Source organism: Musca autumnalis, unplaced genomic scaffold (genome assembly GCF_047663935.1).
Source record: "Musca autumnalis isolate F117 unplaced genomic scaffold, ASM4766393v1 scaffold_2, whole genome shotgun sequence".
In the NCBI taxonomy this organism is placed as follows: Eukaryota; Metazoa; Arthropoda; class Insecta; order Diptera; family Muscidae; genus Musca; species Musca autumnalis.
Genome location: NW_027411755.1, coordinates 199,350,668 through 199,363,615, shown reverse-complemented (window position 1 = coordinate 199,363,615; position 12,948 = coordinate 199,350,668). Strand labels below are relative to the sequence as shown.

General features: G+C 25.3%; 1 protein-coding gene across 3 annotated transcripts in view; it reads right to left on the bottom strand.

The window, feature by feature from the left end:
• The window catches only part of vkg (Collagen alpha-1(IV) chain viking), a 103,447-nt gene extending 91,044 nt beyond the window's left edge, over nt 1-12,403 (bottom strand). Inside the window, exons 1-2 of one of the 3 annotated variants that reach the window (XM_073970586.1) lie at nt 12,153-12,403; nt 11,672-11,955 (exon numbers count right to left, since the gene is read on the bottom strand). In XM_073970586.1, the coding sequence (XP_073826687.1) occupies nt 11,672-11,812 (141 nt within the window). In that variant the 5' untranslated portion in view covers nt 11,813-11,955; nt 12,153-12,403. Of the gene's footprint in view, nt 1-11,671; nt 11,956-12,056 lie in introns of all 3 variants that reach the window. The other 2 variants (XM_073970587.1, XM_073970588.1) reach the window with 2 other exon arrangements.
• Nucleotides 12,404-12,948: the final 545 nt, after the last annotated feature.

The window sequence follows — 12,948 nt, the reverse complement described above, 5'->3', positions numbered from 1 at the left end:
AATATGTTGCCTACTTTTGGGGCTATAATGCTGCATGCATTACAACAAAAAATTAATGTCAACTCTGTATAATTTGTATTTTTCAGGAAAGAAGAACGGGGTTAACAACTCGACACTAAGAAAAAAATAGGTTTTTTATTATCAACAAATATTTTTTTTCTGAATGAAAAACAAGTAATGGAAACCTATAATATAATGTTTAGTGGGCAATATATGTATCAACAACCGGAAATTGAATTTAATGTGTGTGAGTTTTTTTTTTATTTTCAAAATGATGGACTATGTTCATCATATTTTTAATGACATTTAGCCAAAAAGAAAAGGTTATCACATAGATTTTGAACTTTTCTTGGAAACAAAAAAAAATAAATAAAAAAAAACATTTTGAAAGAAATTGATAAGACCTCGTCTTTAGTTTGGGGGGTTTAAAATGTATGGCTGTTAAATATTATTTGAGTTTTAGAAAATTTTAAAATTAGAAATTCTAAAAGTAGAATTTTTTCAAATTAGAAAATCAAAAATCGAATCATGAAATGAAGTCCTCAAGGGAATTTTGATAAATAAAATCAGATTGGTTTATGTTTTTTTTTAATATTATATTTCTCTATGATAATAATATGCAGTTTGGTATGATAAAGTAATGCATCATGCACTCTAAGTTAGTAAGATGCAATAATTTGGAGGAGTAAGTTCAAGGCCACACAATATAAGGCTGGAATGGCCATATTTTGTGAATTACCTTGTGATTATTATTGTTAGACGTTAATTCCATGTTTATATTCCGATAACATATTTCCTTATAGTTTTAACTCATGTTAAAACCCTTGCCCAACATTTCCACAAAAAAAAAAAATAAGAAAACAAAACAAAAAATTCCGGAAACATAATATAAGTACATGTAGAACACATATAAACAAATGATAGCTAATAAAACTGGCACCCAGTCGTCATTTAAGATTGGTTTTCAACATCATCATCATCATAGTAGGAAATCATGATGATCTGTCTGTCATCAAGCAACCAACGAAACCAAGCATTCAACACTGCAGCATTTTCTTTGGAATATCTGCTACTCCTCTTCATCATGTTGCTGTTGCTGATGATGATGAATGGAAGTGTGCAAGAAAAAAAAACAGTTCACTCACTTCATCAAATACAAGTTTCTGCCACTGATTATAATGCATCCATGCTAAATAATGTTAATTGTAGTGCATGCGACACTTATGGAAAGTCAACGACGATTAAGACCTACTCCTCCATGCCAATGTATGGACGTGTGTCTGTCCGTATGCAATTCATTCAGCCAGTTATTGTCTGATTGTGGTGTTATTTCTTGTGACCCAATTTTTTGTTGTTATTGTTTTGAAAAAAAAAATATTTTTTCTGCTTTTTATTTTATTAAATTTTTTGTTTTGATATTTTTCTTAAAAATTTTACATATAGAATTTATATAAAATAAAGGGAAATAAAAAAATAAATCTCTTAATGATAATCTTAAAAATGAAAAAATTTCCCAAAGAGAATGCTAAAGAGAAATATTTATGTTGTCGCATTATGTGTTGAGCATAACAGTTCAAAGAGAAAAAAGAGAAATGTATGAAGAGATTTCTTATTTTAATGAATTTCTTGAAGAGTTCGAAAAGATGAAAGGAAAATGAATTTAAGAGACAGACATAAGCAGTGGAAAAACTTAAAAAATTTAATATTTTTGTTTTTGTTTGTTAAGCATTATAAATGTAATAATATTAAAATAATTAATATTAAATAAGTATATTTTAATTAATTCGTATCTATAACTAGAAGATTCGAATCTTTGGCAATAGCAAAGACAGGAAATGGTTCTTCTGAAAGAAAAGTCAAATTGATCTTCAAAAACAATTAACAGTTTTAATTTCAGGACAGAAACAGCATACAGAATATAAAATATCTGTTCAAGTGTGCAACCTTTATGTGAACAAATATTAGGTAAACTTATTTTTTATATCCTCAGCATTTATGCTAAAGAGGGTATATACACTTTCATACGGGCAAAATGTGCCTCATAATGTTTTTAGACCTCAAATATGTTTGGACGAAATGTGTTCCTGTCTGTGTGTGTCTGTCTGGCTGGCTGGAGTGCACGAATACTCTCGAACGGATCAACCGATTCGGTCCAAAATTTGTCTTTCGCAATATTTTGTCCAAACTTAGTTTAAGTTCGCAAATAGGTTATATCGGTCCGTCCACTCCTTCCGGTACCTCCCCCACAAAAGTTCGAAAATGTTCGGAAAAATTGTGCGCACGATAACTCATGAAGGGAGTAACCAATTTGGTTCAAATTTCGGAAAAGTTCAGTTTAGGAGCTGCTCTCGAATCGATTTGATTTTTGCTGTAGCAACTTGTATTCACTACCCCCGATACGACGGTATAAGTTTCATCTGGGGCAAGTCCATACTTCCTGAGAAAATAGCCTGAAAGGTGCCAAAAGCCCCTGTGACACCGTGTGTAGTGGTTTGAGCACAAGATAACTCAAGAACGGATTAGTCAATTCGGTCCAAAATTTGACCTTCTTAATAATTTATTCAAACATAGTTTAAGTTCGAAGATAAGCCATATCGGTCCACTCCTTCAGGTACCTCCCCCGCAAAAGTTCAAAAATGTTCCGAAAAATTGTGGCCACGATAACTCTTGAAGGGAGTGACCGATTTGGTCCATACTTTACACATCTTTATATATTTGCCAGATATAGATCAGGTTTGAATATGGACTATATTTGTCTACTTCTTCGGGTACCTCCCACACAAAATTTCGAATAAGTTCTGTTTAGGAGCTGCTCTCGAATCACTTTGATTTTTGCTGAATCAACTAGCATTCGCTGCCTCAATTACGACTGTAAATGCTTTTCCAGAGGCAAGTCCATACTTCTATAGAAAACAGCCCGAAAGGGGTAAAAACCCCTATGGCACCATTGGTAGTGACTGGAGAGCACGATAACTTCCGAACCGATCAAACTTTGGGTCTCCTAACATTTTGTCAATATTTAGTTTAACTTCTAAAATGGTCCATATAGGTCCTCTTCTTGGGGTACCTTTCCCACAAAAGTTCAACGTTTGTGCCTAATGGACTATGTCGGTCCACTACTTTAAGTACCTCGTTATGTGAATCACGACCAAATATATACATTTATTTATTTTTTCTCTGACTGAGTCTTGGTCTACTGAGAAAGCTTGAACTAAAGGAAAATGCTAATTGATCTGACAAAAGTTTTAACCGCTTCGAGTTCAGGACACAAGGAGTTTTCAGAATAAATACGATTTGATAAAACTATGAACAGTTGTGAGTTCAGGATAAAAGCAGCCATATAAAATATAAGATTTGTTCAAGTGTGTTCTTTGTCTTTACTACAGCCTAATAAAAATTGTTGTACTGAAAAATAATACTAATTGATCTTCGCAAAACTATTAACGCTTCTGAGTTCCGGACAGAAGCAACTTTCAGAATATATACGATCTGTTTAAGGGTGCAACCAATTGGTAAACCAAAATTATTTAAATTAAATATTTTCTAAATTTCTTTCACCATACCATACGACATTTGATATTAAGGCCCATACCTATATACGGACGTATACCCAGGGCGTGTGTGGTGAAAAAAGTAGAACACATGTATTCTTATGAGAACTACCGAAATACGTTGAGCGTATACTTTTTGTAATTTGAAAAAGTTTAACTTTGACAGAACGTTATTGTTTGTATGTGTGTGTGTGTATACGGACGCTCAGAGAGCGTTGTTTTGGTAGGTTGGTGAAATATTTGTGCACGTCCCGTCGTTATTTAGGTTTAGCAGTAAGGCAAAACAAAAAAATGATTTCAACATGGCTGAGATTCGAACTTGGGTCTCCGACAACCAATTGACACGGTTGCCGGCGTCTTAACATTCTAAGCCACCATCACCTTGTCAAAGCTTCCGATGACAAATATCGATGATAAAATCTTCTGATACAGAAGGACAAATACAAATAAAGGTGGAAAAAGATGCCATAGTATTTGTAATAAAAGCATTGAAAAATAGGGTTACCAACCAAGTCGGACTATAGGAAAGGATTGGAATTAAATAACCAACATTAAAATAAATAAATAAATAAATAAATAAATAAAGAAATAAATAAATAAATAAATAAATAAATAAATAAATAAATAAATAAATAAATAAATAAATAAATAAATAAATAAATAAATAAATAAATAAATAAATAAATAAATAAATAAATAAATAAATAAATAAATAAATAAATAAATAAATAAATAAATAAATAAATAAATAAATAAATAAATAAATAAATAAATAAATAAATAAATAAATAAATAAATAAATAAATAAATAAATAAATAAATAAATAAATAAATAAATAAATAAATAAATAAATAAATAAATAAATAAATAAATAAATAAATAAATAAATAAATAAATAAATAAATAAATAAATAAATAAATAAATAAATAAATAAATAAATAAATAAATAAATAAATAAATAAATAAATAAATAAATAAATAAATAAATAAATAAATAAATAAATAAATAAATAAATAAATAAATAAATAAATAAATAAATAAATAAATAAATAAATAAATAAATAAATAAATAAATAAATAAATAAATAAATAAATAAATAAATAAATAAATAAATAAATAAATAAATAAATAAATAAATAAATAAATAAATAAATAAATAAATAAATAAATAAATAAATAAATAAATAAATAAATAAATAAATAAATAAATAAATAAATAAATAAATAAATAAATAAATAAATAAATAAATAAATAAATAAATAAATAAATAAATAAATAAATAAATAAATAAATAAATAAATAAATAAATAAATAAATAAATAAATAAATAAATAAATAAATAAATAAATAAATAAATAAATAAATAAATAAATAAATAAATAAATAAATAAATAAATAAATAAATAAATAAATAAATAAATAAATAAATAAATAAATAAATAAATAAATAAATAAATAAATAAATAAATAAATAAATAAATAAATAAATAAATAAATAAATAAATAAATAAATAAATAAATAAATAAATAAATAAATAAATAAATAAATAAATAAATAAATAAATAAATAAATAAATAAATAAATAAATAAATAAATAAATAAATAAATAAATAAATAAATAAATAAATAAATAAATAAATAAATAAATAAATAAATAAATAAATAAATAAATAAATAAATAAATAAATAAATAAATAAATAAATAAATAAATAAATAAATAAATAAATAAATAAATAAATAAATAAATAAATAAATAAATAAATAAATAAATAAATAAATAAATAAATAAATAAATAAATAAATAAATAAATAAATAAATAAATAAATAAATAAATAAATAAATAAATAAATAAATAAATAAATAAATAAATAAATAAATAAATAAATAAATAAATAAATAAATAAATAAATAAATAAATAAATAAATAAATAAATAAATAAATAAATAAATAAATAAATAAATAAATAAATAAATAAATAAATAAATAAATAAATAAATAAATAAATAAATAAATAAATAAATAAATAAATAAATAAATAAATAAATAAATAAATAAATAAATAAATAAATAAATAAATAAATAAATAAATAAATAAATAAATAAATAAATAAATAAATAAATAAATAAATAAATAAATAAATAAATAAATAAATAAATAAATAAATAAATAAATAAATAAATAAATAAATAAATAAATAAATAAATAAATAAATAAATAAATAAATAAATAAATAAATAAATAAATAAATAAATAAATAAATAAATAAATAAATAAATAAATAAATAAATAAATAAATAAATAAATAAATAAATAAATAAATAAATAAATAAATAAATAAATAAATAAATAAATAAATAAATAAATAAATAAATAAATAAATAAATAAATAAATAAATAAATAAATAAATAAATAAATAAATAAATAAATAAATAAATAAATAAATAAATAAATAAATAAATAAATAAATAAATAAATAAATAAATAAATAAATAAATAAATAAATAAATAAATAAATAAATAAATAAATAAATAAATAAATAAATAAATAAATAAATAAATAAATAAATAAATAAATAAATAAATAAATAAATAAATAAATAAATAAATAAATAAATAAATAAATAAATAAATAAATAAATAAATAAATAAATAAATAAATAAATAAATAAATAAATAAATAAATAAATAAATAAATAAATAAATAAATAAATAAATAAATAAATAAATAAATAAATAAATAAATAAATAAATAAATAAATAAATAAATAAATAAATAAATAAATAAATAAATAAATAAATAAATAAATAAATAAATAAATAAATAAATAAATAAATAAATAAATAAATAAATAAATAAATAAATAAATAAATAAATAAATAAATAAATAAATAAATAAATAAATAAATAAATAAATAAATAAATAAATAAATAAATAAATAAATAAATAAATAAATAAATAAATAAATAAATAAATAAATAAATAAATAAATAAATAAATAAATAAATAAATAAATAAATAAATAAATAAATAAATAAATAAATAAATAAATAAATAAATAAATAAATAAATAAATAAATAAATAAATAAATAAATAAATAAATAAATAAATAAATAAATAAATAAATAAATAAATAAATAAATAAATAAATAAATAAATAAATAAATAAATAAATAAATAAATAAATAAATAAATAAATAAATAAATAAATAAATAAATAAATAAATAAATAAATAAATAAATAAATAAATAAATAAATAAATAAATAAATAAATAAATAAATAAATAAATAAATAAATAAGTAAATAAATAAATAAATAAATAAATAAATAAATAAATAAATAAATAAATAAATAAATAAATAAATAAATAAATAAATAAATAAATAAATAAATAAATAACTGTAAATTAAACTACATAACATTTGGTCAAATGTGCTAACGGTTGCACGCGAATCAAAGTTATAAAAAATTTATTTTTTCCCTCATTTTCTCCGACTCTTCCAAGGACTAGAGAAAATCGCTGTACTGACAAAACTAAGTGATCTAATAAAAATAATGTGCAGCCTTTTAGTGAATCAAAACTTGTTGTTTTTTAATTTTCTCTGGCTAAACCTTAGACTAGAGGAAATGGCTGTACTATAGGACTAAACTAATTGATCTAGTAAAACCATCACCAATTTTGAGTTCAAGGCAGAAGCAGGTTTCAGAATATATAACACTTGTTTAAGTGTGCATCCGTTATGTGATAAAAATCAAATATATAAATTTATTTTTTTTTTTCACTGACTGAGTATTGGTCTACTGAAAAAGCTTGACCTGAAGGAAAATTCTAATAGATCTGACAGAAGTTTAAACCGTTTCGAGTTCAGGACACAAAGAGTTTTCAGAATATATACGATTTGATAAAACTATGAACAGTTTTGAGTTCAGGATAAAAGCAGCCATAAAAAATATAAGATTTGTTTGACTTGACTACAGCCTAATAAAAATTGTTGTACTGAAAAATAATACTAATTGATCTTCGAAAACTATTAACGCTTCTGAATTCCGGACAGAAGCAGCTTTCAAAATATATACGATTTGGTTAACCAAAATTATTTAAATTACATTTTTTCTAAATTTCTTTCACCACACCATATGGCATTTGAAATTAAGACAAAACAAAACAAGTAAAAATGTATCAGTCAGCTTTGCCGACTGAGATATACCCTCAGCCTGTGTATATTGAAACAATTTTTTGCAAAAAACGTATGTATTTAGGGGGTTTTAAAAAAATTGCATGTATGAACCGTTTTGGGGAGGAGATACTTAAAGGAATGGATCAACATTGACCATTATGGAAGTGGATTTCCAGCCAATACATATGGTGCCATACCATCGTAATTGAGGCAGCGAATGCAAATAGCTTCAACAAAAATCAAAGTGATTCGATTGCAGGTCTTAAAGTGAACTTATCCGAAAATTTGTGTGGGAGGTACCGGATGGAGTGGACAAATATAGTCCATATTTGAATCTGATCTATATCTGGTAGATATATTAGGATGTGTAACGTATGAACCAATTCGGCCACTCCCTTCAAGAGTTACCGTACGAACAATTTGTCCGAACATTTTTGAACTTTTGTAGGGGAGGTACCTGAAGGAGTGGACCGATATGGCTTATCTTCGAACTTAAACTAAGTTTGGGCAAAATATTACGGAAGCCAAATTTGGATCGAATCGGTTGATCCGTTCGAGAGTTATCGTGCGCTCCAACCACCTCACACGGTGGCATAGGGGTTTTTTGCAACTTTCAGGCTATTTCTCAGGAAGTATGGACTTACTCCTTATGAAACTTGTCGTATGGGGGACAGCGAATACAAGTTGCTACAACAAAAATCAAAGTGATTCGAGAGCAGGTCCTAAACTGAACTTTTCCGAACTTTTGTGGGGGAGGTACCGGAAGGAGTGGACCGATTGAGTCCATCTTCGAACTTAAACTAAGTTTGGGCAAAATATTACGAAAGCCAAAATTTGAACCAATCGGTTCATCCGTTCGAGAGTTATCGTGCGCTCCAGCCAGACAGACAGACAGACAGACGGATGGGCATTGCTCAATCGACTCCAAATTGTCTGAAACACATTTCGTCCAAACATATTTGGGGTTAAAACCATTATTTCGATGAAGCACATTTTGCCCGTATGAAAGTGTATATACCCTCGTTAGTATAAATGCTGAGGGTATAAAAATTCTGGACTCCTGGGCCGCCCTCTGGCTACGTGAGTGTTGGTACGATAGCCATCTAAAGGAGTGACGGAGATTAGTCCAACATTTGCTTCATTTATAGTAATATTTCTCTCAAAGACGGGCTTCCTCACAAAAGTTCAAAATTTTCGCTAAGGTACTGCTTAAGGGCTGTTCGAGGATCCATTGGAAATGTTTACTGAATTTACTTTTTGTGGTTCTGATTATAACTTTTTATATTTTTTCGTAAACCTGACGTAATGAAAATGAAAAATTCCTACGGTGACTAACTAAAACGTAATGATAACTATCAAACGGAATGACTCCCAAAATTAGATCAATGAATTGATATGGCAGCATTGTAAATTTATAATTTTTGCCCGCACTATGGACTTGCGGTTTGTCATAGTAGAGTTCAAGTGTGCACAGTTTTTTTTTTTTGAATAAAATTAATAAATTATTTCTTTTTTTTAATTGCAAGATATATTTTCAGAAAATTTTGTGTGAAAACATAGAACGAATTGATATGGCAACATTGTAAAGTTTTATTTTTTGCCCGCACTATGGACTTGCGGTTTGTCATAGTAGAGTCCACGTGTGCACAATTTTGTTGAACAAATTTAATACATTATTTCTTGCCTTTTTTAATTGCAAGCTATATTTTTAGAAAGAAATTGTGTGAAAACATAGAACGAATTGATATGGCAACATTGTAAATTTTTATTTTTTGCCTACGAAATAAGCTTGCAGTTTGTGGTAGCAGAGTTCATGCGTGCAGAGTTTTGTGGAATGAAATTAATAAATTATTTTTTAATTACAAGCTATATTTTTAGAAAAAAATGTGTGAAAACATAGAACGAATTGATATGGCAACATTGTAAATTTTTATTTTTTGTCTGCACTATGGACTTGCAGTGCGTCATAGTAGAGTCCATGTGTGCACAGTTTTGTTGAATAAAATTTATAAATTATTTATTGTTTATTTTTTAGCTACAAGCTATATTTTTAGAAAAATTTGTGTGAAAACATAGAACGAATTGATATGGCAACATTGTAAATTTTTATTTTTTGCCTGTACTATGGACTTGCAGTGTGTCATAGTAGAGTTCATGTTTGCACAGTTTTGTTGAATAAAATTAATAGATTACTTCTTGTTTTTTTTTTTTAATTACAAATTATATTTTTAGAAAAATTTGTGTGAAAACATAGAACGAATTGATATGGCAACATTGTAAATTTTTGTTTTTTGCCTGCACTATGGACTTGCAGTGTGTCATAGTAGAGTCCATGTGTGCACAGTTTTGTTGAATAAAATTTATAAATTATTTCATGTTCTTTCTTATTTCAAGATATATTAAAAAAAATTGTGTGAAAACATAGAACGAATTGATATGTCAACATTTAATTATTATTTTTTTTTTTGCCTACAAAATAAGCTTGCAGTTTTTGGTAGCAGAGTGCATGCGTGCAGAGTTTTGTGCAATGAAATTAATAATTTAATTATTTTTGTTAACATTACCAGCAACATTTTTGGAAATATTTGCGTCAAAACGCTAAACGAATTGATATGGCAACTTTGTAAATTTTTATTTTTTAAGTACGAAATAGGCTTACAGATTTTGGTAAACAAGTTCGTGTGTGCAGAGTTTTGTTGAATGAAATGGTTAATTAATGTATTTTTTAGCACTACAAGGAACAGTATTGAAAAAAATTATGTCAAACCACTAAATGAATGGCAACATTGTGAATTTTTCCTTATAGGCTACGAAATAGGCATAGGCAGATTGCGGTAATAGAGTTTATGTATGAAAAGTTTTTAGAAAAAAAAATTAATTAATTTATTTATTTTTTAACATTGAAATAACGTTTTCTTTTTGAAAAAAACTGTGTCAACGAGTTAAATTAATTTATATGGCACATTTTATTTATTTGTTGAATCTGAAAGTCATCAGGAAGAAGACAGTCATACATACATATATCCCAAGCACTCTTACCAAATGATATCACAACAATGGACTTACATGAAACCTCTCGAATCTATTAAAAAATTTGTATGCAAACCATTTTTAAAAAAATGTTGAACAATTACCAAAATCTGTAGACTTTTTATTGTGGCAAAAGTAATTTATTAGAGTAGTTCGTATTATAAATATTTTTAAAAACCTTTATTTTTTAATAATGTTTTCGATATTTCCTTTGGAAAAAATATTCGATATCTTTATTAAAAAATTCATCACTTCTCTCAACCACAAAACTGAAAATTTAAAAAATGTATGTCAAGATATTTTTAAAAAAATCTGCTGAGCCTTACATTCTTTGGCGAAATACCAAAAAATATTTATTTTATTAATATTTATTTTTTTAGTATTTCGCCAAAGAATGTAAGGCTCAGCCGATTTTTTTAAAAATATCTTGACATAAAAATTTTAAATTTTTAGTTTTTTGGTTGAGGGAAGTGATCAAATTTTGTCAATAAAGATATCGCATATTTTTTCCAACGGAAATATCGAAAACATTATTAAAAAAATAAAGGTTTCTAAAAATATTTATAATACGAACTGCCCTAATAAATTACTTTTGAAACAATAAAAAGGCTACAGATTTTGGTAAATATTTGAAACATTCGAAACCGTTTAGAATCCCTATAACTGTTGAGAACTTCCCTTTCAAAATAGCCAATATACATATTTCGTTCTTTACCTTACTTTTCTATGAAAAAATGCATATTTCATAAAAAAATAAGAACTACACATTTCTGACTGTTCCACAAATTTCAACTATTTTTGAATCTTTGTTAAAATTTCTAACAAATTTTTTTTTTTAAATAAAAAATATAATGACAATTACAAAACACCCTCTTTAAATTTCTACTTCTGTTACTTACCCTTGCATCGGCAAATTGGCCACTCAGCAAAATCAGACACAATACAAAAAACACTGAATTCCTCTTCAGTTGATTTGTATGCCACTTGGGGGCAGCATTTCCACCCAAGAGACCCAATAGGCCTCTGGGCAATGGCAGCATCGTGTTATAGATGGAACGGGATTACTTTAACTGAAAATGTTACGCGTATCCGTTTTGAAATTTTCTATGGTTTATTTTTTACAGTTTTTTTTAACATCAGATTTTTTCGAACAAGGTAGAAGGATACTACCGTTGTCTCAACACTAAAACAAAATACAAAAAAGTAAACAAACCGTTTTAATTAAAAATAATAAAAAAAATATTTTTTTTTGAATTTGTCCAAAAAATTAACGTAAGCAATTACAAGAGAGCAAAAAAATCAATGAATGGACAAAAAAAAAAACAATACAAAAAATGATTGTCAACTAACACAACTCGACGTTAAGCACTTGTAACATACACTGATTGCGTTCTTTATTTAGTCAAATCGCCTTAACTATATAAACAATTTTTTTAAAAACGATTTTTGTATACGACAGAATAAGAAGAAAATACGATCGTCGTATACTCTCCCTACATGGAGATCGACAAACGTTCGAAGTGTTACTAAACATGCGGCCAGCAAAAGATTTTTCATGCTGCTCCCAAAGCCAGATAGCTGGCTGGCTGTCACCACTACACATGCAGGCGAGCATGATGTTTGTTGCACACTGCCATAGAGATGATTTGCCACGGCACGATCTCCAACGCCACGAAATGCAAATGAGAAACGAGTGCACTCACACAGAGATAAGTACCCATACATTCTCATCATCTGGGCATTTTGTGAGCGCAACTGATAATGCTGCTTTGGGTGTGTTGGTGCGCCTTAGAGGTTTTGTATTGGATGTGACTGATTTCCCGGCCCCGTTGTTTTAAACGTAGCTCTTCACAATATACTTTTTTTTGATTCCTTCGTTTTGTTGTTACTGCTGATATTCAGTTTTTTTTTTTTCAATTTTATTTTAGAATGATGATGAAGTCAGTGAATGAATGGATGGATGTGAGGATCTAGATTTGATGAAAGAATAGAATAATAGAAATTGTGATGGGATGGGATGAAAGGAGATACAATTTTAGTAGGCTTGTGGAAGGAAGGGTCCTGAACTCAATGATGCCGTTAAAAATAGAATGTGTTTAATAAAATAATACAAAAACAAAAATGTGTGAAACTTGAACTCAATGCTATTGTCGATCTAAGCAAGACATACATACTT